This window comes from Thermobia domestica, chromosome 13, assembly GCF_964235325.1.
Source record: "Thermobia domestica chromosome 13, izTheDome1.hap1.1, whole genome shotgun sequence".
In the NCBI taxonomy this organism is placed as follows: domain Eukaryota; kingdom Metazoa; phylum Arthropoda; class Insecta; order Zygentoma; family Lepismatidae; genus Thermobia; species Thermobia domestica.
In genome coordinates, this window is record NC_137466.1 from 179,382,002 (window position 1) to 179,395,337 (window position 13,336).

General features: G+C 37.2%; 1 protein-coding gene across 1 annotated transcript in view; it reads left to right on the forward strand.

Moving 5' to 3' along the window:
* LOC145667440 (serine protease inhibitor dipetalogastin-like) overlaps window positions 1–13,336 on the forward strand; it is a 74,911-nt gene that overhangs the window by 60,707 nt on the left and 868 nt on the right. The window contains exon 7 of the mRNA XM_081734920.1: window positions 5,579–5,731. Coding sequence (XP_081591046.1) covers window positions 5,579–5,731 — 153 coding nt within the window. The remainder of the gene's footprint in view (window positions 1–5,578; window positions 5,732–13,336) is intronic.

A 13,336-nucleotide genomic window follows, 5' to 3' on the forward strand; every position in this document is an offset into this window, starting at 1 on the left:
AGTATTGGAGAGCAAAGGCCTTAGAATTAGTAGAATCGGGACAAAATATTTGCGTTATCCTTTCAGGAAAAAATATAATCGAGAACACAAGAATATGACTGGACGAAGAAGAGGTGGTAATGACAAGGAAATTCCAGTACTTGGATGATGCAGGAATAGAATAAGTAAACAGCAGAATTAGCAGTGGTTGAACAAAATGGAGAGAAGCGGCAGGAAAATTGTGTGACCGTAATGCACCAATACACCTTAAAGGAAAAGTTTAGAAAACGGTAGTGAGACCTGTCATGTTATACGGAGCGGAATGTTGGACCACGAAACAGAGAGAGAAACAGAAATTACCTAGGTACATGTTGCAGAGATGAATATGCTGCAGTGGATGTGTGGAATGATGCGGTGAGACAAAATTAAGAATAAAGTGATCCGGGGAACGTAAAGGTGAGATCAGTAGTAGAACAAGTGGAAGAGAAAGTAGATTAAGATGGTTTGGACATGTAAGAAGATCTTTGAAATACATAGCTTATTGAGTGAATGCTATAAAACTGAATAGGAAAAGAGCCCGAGGCCGGCCAAAGAATAAATGAGGAGATTGTATTAAGAACTACAGGGGAGAGACAAAAAAGTCTAAAATCACTTCATACAAGACACGTAAGTTTGGCCCTCCACTGTACAACACGTGTTGCGGTTACCGATCGTTTTTTTGTTTTCAATGTGTCCTGTGGACTTTCGTTTTCCGTCAGCAGTAACCAGTTCACCTGTGAGTGTCGTGGTGTGAAAGTGGTGCGGTAAAATGGGCGACCTGACAGACTTCCAAAGAGGCATGATCGTTGGTGCCCGTCTGGTTGGAGCTTCAGTGGCAACAGTGGCGAACATTGTGGGGGTATCGAAAGGCACTGTGTCCAATGTCACGAGAGCATACACAATTCATGGGCAAACGACGTCTGCAAAACACAACAGTGGTCGAAAGACAATCCTGTCAGATAGGGACCAGAAGGCATTAAAACGGATTGTAGCAGCTAAAAAGAAGGCCACTGCAATGAAAATTACGTCTGAACTCAATTCCGGCCTACAGAACCCGGTTTCATCGAAAACAGTGAGACGGGAACTTCATAAAATAAAAATTCATGGCAGGACCGCTATCGCCAAACCCCTAGTCACAGCAGTAAATACGGAGAGCTGTATCCAGTGGTGCAAGGACTACAAGGCGTGGACTCATGAGCAGTGGAAACACGTAATGTGGTCCGATGAATCGACCTTCACCTTGTTTCCAACAACCAGTCGTGTTTACGTATGGAGAACACCGTCGCAGGCCTATGATACAGACTATCTGCTCCCAACTGTAAAGCATGGGGGTGGTTCTGTTACAGTATGGGCAGTGATATCGTGGTTTTCTGCAGGTCCCATCATAGCCCTGCATGAAATGATAAATGCTAAGACGTATAAGGCCATTTTGGGGTACCAGGTTCTACCCATGGCCCAAATATTGTTCCCTGATGGTGATGACATCTACCAAGATGATTTGGCACCCTGTCACGCTGCAAAAACGGTGAAATCATGGTTTGAGGAGCTATCACACCTCCCCTTGGTCCCACAATCACCAGATCTGAACATCATTGAGCCATTCTGGTCTGAGTTAGAAATGCGTGTTCGGTCTCATTACCCACTATCAGCATCCCTTAAGGAACTGGAGCATATTTTTGAGGAATAATGGTACAAAAATCCACACACCACGATTCAGGAGCTGTATACGTCCATTCCATGTCGGATCCAAGCTGTTTTGGAGGCAAAAGCAGGCCCCACACCATACTAGGTATGGTTTTCACACTTTTGCAAACGTTTTAGATTTTTTTTTTTTTGGCTACTCCTGTATATGATGCAGTGTGGTGTTATAGAGGATATGACAATGATAGAAACAGAGGAAGGACAGCGATCCGAAAAACCGACCCCAACTAAGTGGGAAAAAAGGCTTAGAAGAAGAAGAAGAAGATTTAATTATAACAACTATTAAACGATGCATCCTTGACTGTCTTTATCAAGGCCCCTTCAGCTTGCAAGCTTCGAAATCTTGTAGTGTGTAAGCATAAGCGGCGACACAAGGAAATCATTGGGGTGGTCCAAGATTTTTCAGGAGGCCAGACAAGGTGAGTTATGAGACAAGACAGAGCTCTTTCAACTGAAACACGTTCCGAAGCAAGCCATCACTTTCAGGAAATCTTTTCGAAACGAGATAGTCTGAACTGTTGTCTCGCAGGCAACTCAGATGTTAATAAAGCGATAGTATTGCACACTAGTCACTAGCAGTGACATCGATTTCTCTGTAACTTTTAGGGTTTCCCATTCAGGTTTGTCACATATAATCTAACAAGACATCAATGGAGATTGAATCAAACTTCAGGTGCCAGAACACCCTCGATCCTCCAAGTAGGGTCGCCACTAAAAGTAAGACTAAAGTGGAACTGCTTATCGAACATATGAAGATCGAAGGTTCCTCATACCCAAATTTGTATACGAAAGAACTTACTAAGAATAAAAGAAAACCCAACCCAACCCAAAACCCAAACCAACCCAAAACCCAAAAAGAAAATTTAAACCCAAAACCTTACGAAAGGTGTTGGCGTCAAGTGAAACGGAACAATCAAAGAATAACCTTGTTGGCGGTTATTTCACTGGTGCCAACACGAACAATTTTACTGCTAGAACGATGTCGATATCTCGGTATTCACAGGTATACGTCGGGAATCGAAGTTCACAAAGTCACTAAGAATATCTATCGCATATTTTGTTAGAATTTAGGATAATTTGGCGTTCCGTTTAAACGTTATTCGGGACGCTGAAAATTTTCCTAAAATCCGGAATGTCCCGTCTAATTCTGGACAGATGGCAACTCTACCCTCAAGATCGGTGCCCATGATCACCAGTTAAGTAATTGAAACTAGCAGCAGGAAGGAAAAGAAGAAACACTCGTAAATGATCTGTCTTCCCTCATGTCAATAAAAATTCTGGAAGAAAGAAACTGTTCCTTGTGGACTACTATTTAAATAAGTAAAGTAACTATGTACTCGAAGTGAAAAATATATTTCTGAGTAGTCATTAAAAAAAACTGAATCAGGAAAATTGTTTTATTGAAATGAGAGTACGAAAACGTGAGTGAAACATTGCGGATAATGATGGGTTCTTTCCCTCAACGACAATATTAGGAACTGAAGGAATCTAAGCTCTCAAGATCCGATGCCTATGTGTGTAAGACATGCAATAAGATTGGATTCTCAACAAACAATGACCCTTTTATCTTGCCTTAATACATTTTTTAAAAACCCGTTTCTATGGTGAACATATTACTTTGGTGAACACTTTAGACAGAGTTCTATCGTTGAAAGTTAAAATCTGACCATATACGTATATAGGCTATATATATATATATATATATATATATATATATATATATATATATATATATATATACAGTACCTTGCCATGCGAGGCGAGGAGGGCGACGGCCCCGGGCGCAGAACTCGGGAGAAAAGAGGAAAAAGAGGAAAAATTCCTTGGAAAATATGTATGGGGTCGCCGTCGTATACTCTCGCCCCGGGCGCTGATTTCCACGGCACGGCACTGTATATATATATATATATATATATATATATATATATATATATATATATATATATATATATGTGAAAAAGATATTCCATTACTAAATTTATTAATTTGTTTAAGTTTCTCTCCATTTTCAGTACCGAAGCTACATGAGACATAAATCTACAGTTTAGGGGAAAATCGGAATTATTGTAAATACATTCAATGCTCTCTCACCGCGGATCAAACGCGGGACCACACACAGGGCGCACGGGCTAACCATTAGATCAGCATTATTATTTATTATTAGGTATTCTGCCTTTCAACAGGTCCTGGGACTAATGAGGATTTTTTTTTCAATTTTACATTTGGATCTGGAAATGTTTCTTCCTCTTTTGTCGATCTTCAGCTTCCTCTTTTAACTTCCAATATTTTCTCCTAAAATTTATTTATTTATTTATATCATCGATCAGCTGTGTTCTTCTTCTTCCTATTCCTCGCTTCCCTTCTGTCTTTCCTTTTATGGCGGTGTGAAAAAGACAATATCTTCTGAAGATGTGTCCAATCCAATTGGCCTTTCTACGAAGAATGGTGGCTAGAAGTGTTCTCTTCTCTCCTATCTGTTTTAAAACATCTTCGTTTGTTGCTCTATCTGTCCATTTTATCTTCTCCATCTTCCTTCAACACCACATTTCGAAGCTCTCCAAATATTTCTTCTCTAACTTCCGTAATGCCCAAGTCTCTGAACCATACAGTCCAATGCTTCATACATAACACTTCACCAACTTCTTCTTAAGTCCAATATTGAGCCTGCTAGTTAAGAGTGATATTTCTTGTTGAATGCTTCTTTAGCCATGGCAATTCTTGACCTGATGTCTTTTGTGGAGTAAGCGTCTCTCGTCAAAATACTTCCCAGATACTTGAAATTATCGACCTCTTCAAGTTCTCTTTGTTCTACTCTGATCCATAAGGGCGTGTTTTCACGGGATATTCTCATGACTTTCGATTTTTCGATCTTAATTTCCATTCCATACAGTTTTCCAGTGTCAACTATTTTGTCAATCATCTCCTGTAGTCCTCCTTCGGTTTTAGCTATTATAACCGTATCATCTGCATACCTGATTCTGTTAATGATCTGTCCTCCAATCTTGAAGTCTCTAGTTCCCATTAATACTTCCTTCATTAAACTTTCACTGTAAATGTTGAATAATTGGGGCGACAAACTTCATCCTTGTCTGACTCCACGTCCAATCTCCACACTATTGGTTTCTCCTTCATTCAAGCGCATCTTCACTCGTTGTCCTATGTACAGGTTTTGAATGAGTCGTCGATCTCTCCAGTTGACTTCGATACCTTTAAGTATTTTCAGAAGTTTCGTCCAATTGACTCGGTCGAGAGCTTTTCGCCAGTCGATGAAGCACAAACACAACTCTTCCTTCATATCAAGAATTCTTTCTGATATAATTCTCATCAATCCAATTGCATCTTTAGTGCCTTTTCCTTTCCGGAATCCAAATTGATTTATTTCTAACCTCTCATCTATCTTGCTTTCCAGCCGCCTGTTCAGTATGCGTGCAATGATCTTTCCAGTGTGGGGAATCAGGTTAATGGTTCTGTGATCCCTGCACTTCTTTGCTGGATTTTTCTTGGGCAATGCAATCATTGTAACATCAAGAAAATCCTTTGGCCATTCTCCACTCAAGTAGATCTTGTTAATACTTTCATTGCATTGTCTCCTAATTCCTTGAGGACATCTACTGGTATGTCGTCGTCTCCAGTGTCCTTTCTCCTTCGCATGTCTTTGCTTGTACTACTTCACTTTTCAATATACTGGGTCCTTTTTGATGATCATCCAACTCTATTAAACTGGGAAAATAAATGTTTGCTCTTTTAACTTTCAACGATACTACTTCAGGCATAAAATCACAGTAAATTTAAATGGTAACCAATGGAGTATGCTGAAATACACACAGTTACAAACACTCATTTATCAATTTTATTTCAGTTACACGTGTAAGAGATGGGGAATGCAAAGCAAGAGATGACCCATGTTACGTATTGACTCAGAAAGTTCAATTCATGGACCCTGTGTGTGCTACAGACGGTAAAACTTATGCTAGTCCAACGGCGATGTTCTGTGCAGCAAAACAGCATAAAGGTGAGATTACCCGATTAATATTCTTAATAGATAAACACAGATATATCCACGTGGTGAGTCCACAACAGTACAGTCACCATGCACCATCGTTCCATAAAGGTTACACCGATACCAAAGTTTCAGTGTTTGACTCAAGTAGGCGTATTACCTATCTTAGGTCTAGCCTCTTTTGTAATTTTTGGCTGGAGAAGTATTCCAAATGTTTGTTAGGAATGGCGATCACCATGATTGTAAACCGATCACGTTGATCGGCATTCCCAACATTGCGCCATTTTGAAAATTGAGCTGGTTATACTGTAAAACGTAGTTTATTTGAAATATAACTATGTATCGTGCATTAGACAGTGGTGCCCACCCCCACTTATGTTCATGACGCACCCCCCCAATTGTCTATCCGTAGGTGTTCTTCCATGAAAAAATCTTCTTTTCGATTAATTTTACCCCCCATCAAACATATTTATATAGATTTTTAACCCCCCCAAATATTTCAATGGCGCAGTTTGCGTCATAGCCCCCCTTGTGGGCACCCCTGCATTAGACATAAATATAACTTTTTATGGATCTTAGTATCTTCAAGATCTTACAACGTAAAATTGTACGTATCGTGAGTTGAAATATGCAGATCCTTATAACAAAATCAACAAAAACAAGTTTCAGCACGCTGTAGTCTTCAGTCTTCTCTGACAACTTCCTCGACAATACACAAGAAACCTTGCTACAACTGGCAGATGGTAGCACTACTATCTATTTCATAAAGATAGGCCCCTGACTTCGAGGTGCTGCTGTGACGTCCAGTCAAAACTTATACTGCATTGTCGTACCTCGTTGGAATTGTTGGAATGTTGTCTTTTCAATACTTAAGACATACAAATTTTCTTTGTACTGTATAATGAGAATAAATAGAAATTAATGAAAAAGTGCGTATTTTTTTCGTATTTTTTTGGTAAATCAATGTTTGTAGGACTATATCTCGAAAAGGAGTTAACATGAAATAATTTCCTGTGCAAGATATGTAGATGCATATATTACCTGCAAGTTCTGAAAATTTCATTACTCAACACGTAGTAATTTTCTTGTTATTCAGCAAAAAGTGAGACATCATTATCTCTGAATTGCGGCGGTGTATTAACAATCTGAAAAAACTTTTAGAAAGATCTTAAAGTAGCATTTTCAACCAAACTGTTTTGACCTGTTTTAAAATATAAACAATCACAAACATGACATTATGATTTTCTCTGCTTTGCGCCCTTCGCTATCGCAGTTTATACGGAGTGCTACGTTGCCACATTTTTCTGACGCGTATACACTCTCAGCCGGACGGGTATTTAAACTTGTTACGCACTGTCCGTCACTTTTTAGATATATTTTAAAAATGTAATGTCTCCACAGATTTTAAACCAATTTCTTAGAAATTAACAGGATATACAGTAAATGTACCAAGTGTTCAAAATTAGAAAAGCGAACTCTTATCTTGTTTGGATTTGCATGTGATGGTCCTCGAAAATTTGTTGCTTTTTGTTAGTTCTTCACTTATTGCACGCAGTACAAAATACACTTGCACAGAAACAAAAACACGCACAAAGTTTATTATATGATACAACCTTAGTTGATATGTAATATTGAGTTTACACTTCACAGAAAATCTGTTTTCAGATCTAAGAGCTCCAAAGCTACATTAGAATCTGCCTTTGAATAGGAATGACGCGTTTTTTTTTTTCCGGTGCAGCCTCAGGTTTACTTGAAACAGAGTTACTATCTTGTTCACTCCCGGATACGCCACTGAGCACAGAATAATCAATGTCCTTACTATTAATTACTAACTCATAACCGTGTGAGTCAGAGTCATTCATCAGCTCTGCAATTTCATTATCGCTAAACATTTTGCCTCTTCTTTTTGTAATACCGCCGCTCGTGAAGAAATATCCACTTTTTTTTTTTTAATCAAAAAGCACAAGATATACTCACGAAAATATAAATGCCCGTTCGTCCGTCTCATTGCAATGAACCCATATGATATGAATGCGTGTGTAAGTTTTTGACGCCTACGAACCGAAGGGAAGTATTGAAGACTTAATCAGTGCGACGTGATTAGACGCAAATACAGCCCTCGTCACCTACTCATTGCATTGTTTTCTTTCGTTGAAAGAAAACAAAGGACCCATTCTGTGTTACTGTACATTCGGCAAGGGAATTGATCGCAGAACTTGGGTGAACACGTGATTGCCAAGGCACATTTCTTTTTAACCTTTAACATGTTCGTAAGCTGGAGAGTGTGTATACTGATAGATCTTGAGGTAGAAATGGAGCAATTGTTTATAAATATTAGGGAAGATAGCAGGAGCAGCGATGAGTCAACAAAGTCCTGACGAAAGTGAATGAAGTAAATAGATTAAGAGATGAGTTTTTGGATGTGTTACTTCAACGTTTTATTTCGATTACATTGAGATGTGTACACTCATGTCCAAAATTATTGTCGCATATCTATAACTGTCTTCTTGTAAGAATATAATTTGATAATGATTTTGCAGGGTACTTTTAATACTGATACTATATGTAGAGTCGGGAAATGTATATTTGTGGTAAATTTCATAGGAAAAGAATACGAAAATTAGCATGAGTAAAACAAAATGTTGCTAAATGGATAAGAAAATTTTAGTTTCGTTTTATTGTTCTTATTTACTGCTCTTTTGACATGAAATTTTCCACATAGCCTACATGTCTTTGCCGATTATACACATACTAACATTATAAGAAATACCAGGCGAATTCGTTATCAAATTATATTCCTACAACAACATATTTATAGACATGCGACAATAATTTTAGACATGAGTGTACATGCATTAATGTTTTTATGATGTTGTGAAAGGTTATAATAAATACTTTTTCCTATTACATTCTTATGAAGGCTTCGCGCTACAAGCTTCCTGAACGCGACAACACTGCACGACAGCGTTGCCGCACTTCCATTTACTGTATGCTGTTTCTTCATATAAGCGCGGGGAATTTAAAGATTGGGTTGCAACATGGCTCACCGCTTAACGCAGAGAACATGTTGAAGTAAACATATTTTAAAAAAAATAAATACTCTACCAACTAAACCCTTTTTTGTTAATAGTTCCAAATATTTGGAACACTAGACTTCCAAATTTTCGAACAGTATTTTGTACGTTTCTCTACCTACCATGGTAAAGGAGATCAGAGCTTCGCACATTTGTTTTAATTACACAAAAAATATCAAGTGATGAAAATTGAACTTTTCACAACTTACAGTTAATGGATGCATCTACATATTGTACACAGGAAATTATTTCACGTGATCTCTTTTCTGAGATATAGCTCTATAAACATTGATCTACCAAAAAAGTACGAAAAATACGCACTTTTTCATTAATTTTTATTTTTTTCTCACTACATAGTACAAAGAAAATTTTTATGTCTTAAGTATTAAAAAGACAACATTCCAGCAATTCCAACGAGGTACGACAATGCAATATAAGTTTTGACTGGACGTCACGGCAGCACCGCGAAGTCAGGGGCCTATCTTTATGAAATGGATAGTAGTTTGACTTCTCCTCGGGTCAAGCAAGAGGGCAAAGTGGGCTGATCGCCATTCCCAACTGATCGCCATTCCCTTCCTCTCCCCTAATACAAACGAATGTATCACATAATATTAGGCTATACAGAAAGCATTACCAAATTACTTAGGTAGCTTTTTTCTAATTAATTGTGTTATATTTCTACTTCCAAACACTGACATAAGTAAAGGTCTATATGGCTGTCACGCAAATCCCATGCAGTCATACGGCGTCTGATTGAGCGTGAAAAGAAATGGAGACAAAATTTAGACTGCTATGGACCATAGGGAGCCGAGCTGGGAAGGAGAAAACATTGGAATTCATCGAAATGGGAGAACAGCAGTAACGACTGTCAAATTGAAGATCTTGCAAAGTAATCAAACTAAAATTAACGTACCAACTATGAGAAGGACAGCAAAGAGTCTTTGCCAAGGACTCAACGTTGCCAGCCCAAGGATCCAAAATATCAATAGCAAGCTGTCTAAAATTTCAGTAAATCTCAGTAGATATCTTAAAAATGAATAAAACATTATTGAACAACTAATCTATAGGCATATTAATGGAATTTCTGAGCCATTTAATTAAAGAAACTTTAATGATAATGTTTAATTTCGCTGTACTAACTTACATATTTTATTCTGAGCTAAAAACCACACTTTTTTGTTAGTGAATCAGGATAAAGTTTTAAGGAAGATGAGAAGGTTTTCTTATTTATATCTGTTATTTCTGTCATACCTCTTTACCACTTACCTTTTATTTTTATTATTGCTGCTACTTGTTTAACCCTTCTTCTTCTTCCTGTCCTCCTCCTGACTACCGAACATGTCAACTTTTACCCCTTTTCCTCATTGAACTTGTAACTGGAAATGAGTAACAGTTGGAATTTCAAAACAACCATTTGAGATGTAGTGTTTACTTTCGATATTTTAGTTTCCACCAAGCTAACTCCAGAAAATAAAAGCTTCATCACTGCACTTGAATGAGAAACGTTTAAATGCATCAAATGACTTTAAACAAGAGAGAAAATACTGATTTAGAGTTCTCGTAGTTTTTTTTTCTGACAGTATTCCAGGACGACCATTAGGAAGACCTAGGCGCAGATGGGAGGATAATATTAAGATGGATCTCGCAGAGATAGGAATACAAAGTAGAAACTGGATCCAATTAGCTAAGGATAGAAGTCAGTGGAGAGCTTTTGTGAACGCGGCACTGAACCTCCGGGTTCCATAAAGTTAGTTAGTTAGTTATTCCAGGACACCATGACGCATTGCCTATGTGTTTTCCTTTACCAATTAGAATAAAACTAATACAATCGAGGATTACCTAAATTTTAGAAAGTAAGTTAACTAGACTACAAAAATACTATTGTATAAATGCGCCAAAAAAATCTGTGAAAACATTCACGACATAATTGTTCATGATGTACAAATGTTTAAACTATGTGCACACTATTGAAAATAACTTCATTTATTACCCAATTTACGAGCACCATTTACAACATGAATATTTTGGTAATTATGCATCATTATCACAACTTTAGAAGGAAAAGAGTGGGAAAATTAGCGAAAACACTAAATGCAATCACCTTTCCTTGGTGGTCACAAATCAAAGAAGTTCTTTTTTTTTTTATGGTAGTCCCTGGATAATGAGAAATTTAATCCAATATTTAGTACACTACGTTTCGAGGTTTATCAGGTAATTTATTGAAGTTAGTCGCAAAACTATTTTGTGAGCATTTGAAATCCATTTGCGTCTCGATCTGTGCTATTATAACAACAGTCAATAGTCGTCCTTTTTTTTTTTTTTTAACTATTGGCAGGCCACTTGCCGCAAACTGGAAGCTTCCATGCACCACGATCTTGTACTAAAATTCGCGAACTCAAACTTGGTCTTCAGCTAGTGTAATTTATTTATTTCATAATGACAGCACAAGAGTCATAATGCTATGTTATAGCGTCGCGTACATAATTATCTAACACACACTATTATACACATAATATTATACATATACAAATATACGTCGTTTAATTATGCAGAAGTATTGCCTGAAAATTGTTTTGAACTTGTTTTCGGACATGCTAAATACATCTACTACATGAAATCAATCATTTCGTTATATGAAGCACACATTCTCCACAGAGCCTTATGTAATACGTTAGTTCTTGCTTTTCTAAAATAGAATGTTCCAGTGTTTGCTGTTTTAGTCTTGCCTGTTGGGACACGTAATAACATTTCTGAAAATAATTCCGGACAATCAATTTTACCGTTTAATAATTTATGCAAATACAACAAATCAAAAATCAATCTTTTTTTTTAAAGTTTGAAAACTAAAATTTGTTACTGTCTTCATTGAGGATATACTTCGGGTAGAAACTGGTTTTCTTGTATGCAAGTATTTAAAAAAAAATAACTATATTTTTTCTATTGCATCAGAGTATTTAGTGACATTTGGTATCCAAACAGTACAACAGTATTCTAATTTTGACCTCACATACGAAAAATATAACCTTATGAATGTTGATTATTTGTAGAACTCCTGTCCTATCCTATAAATTAAACCTAGGATTCTATATGCACTACTCGTTATAGCATCAATGTGTTGAGCAATGGATTGAGTAGTCTCTTCTTTTTATCCAGTTTATGTCAAAACTGAAAGAAAACTTTTAATTTTTGAAAGCAAAAAATTTATATGCAGTATATAATAGATAATACGTTCAAATCCGTCTATTTCATATTTGTATATTTCATACACGCTCTATTTCATATTTGTATATTTTGTGTCCAGAACGACTGAGCTTTCCGATCACAGACAAAAAGGAAAAGTCTTTATTGTAAGTAGATACTGCGTCTACATATACTACAAAATATTTCCGTCTGTCCGCTACGTTGCTATCAGTTCAGAGTCAGGTTAACAATTGTCACTAGCTGTGCTGGCTCCCACCTTTTGCCTGACGCCAAGTGATGGCGCTAGTGTGCAGAAAATTTGCAGATTTAAAACTATTGTACTGATTTATTTACATTGTCGTTACTTCAAAATAGGCCAAAAGCCGTGAATCATAGTTGGATTTGAGCATTAATATAAGTTAGATGTACACACTTAAAACTTTAAATTAAGAGTGATTTACTAACCTATAGAGTACAGCGAACCGAAGGCTTCGGAGAAATGATTAGTTTAATTAACATTTAACAGGTTTGTTCCATGTATTTCTCGCTAATTTTTGTTCTAAATACCATTTACTGATTTCCTTTTCGTTTTACAAAAAAATGATTAAGTTAAAATTCAGTTTTGATTGGCATTGCAGAGGAAATTATTTCTGGTCAGGATATATATATATATATATATATATCAGTGGCGGTTTCTCTTAATGTTTGTGTGTTTGGACAAACCTCCTTCCAATATTTTCATTTTTTATTTATGCTAAATCACTTTTCGTTTTATTGTTAACACCATCTTTCCTTAAAGAAGTGCGTTTGAAACGGGGCTGGCTAATAGCTTTCTGCTTGGGAGTTTGACAAACTCCCCAGCTGGGTACTGCGGGGATTGCGACGTGCGAGGATCCTTATAGTGCCTCACAGGAATCTATATGTTTGCAGATCTTTTGCAAGCAAGTCTACCAACAAAAACAACTTTTCCAAAACAAAACGCTTCAGAACTGGAAATTCTCCACCGTCTTTCCCCCTGCAATATTGGTTGACACGGTTCTTGCCTGAAGGGATATGGTCCGCTCCTCGAAGTCGTCTACAGAGGAGAAAAAAAAACCTTGCGCCTTGCCTAAATGCGAGATTGCCAAGTGGTCATAACTATTGGTTCTGTCAACCAAGTAAGGTCAAGGCAGCTATGGAGACAGTAAAGGCGACCCCGTGAAGAGTGCAGACAGATTGAGGGTATCAGTAGTTAATACGCTCGTGTTTGAATGAGTAGAAATTTGGCAGCATAGAGAGAATGTTTTCCTTTTCATAAATGTGTAGGTGAACGAGAGAATTGGAGAACAGTTTTTTAAAAAAGAGGGTTAATGGGGGAAAGAGA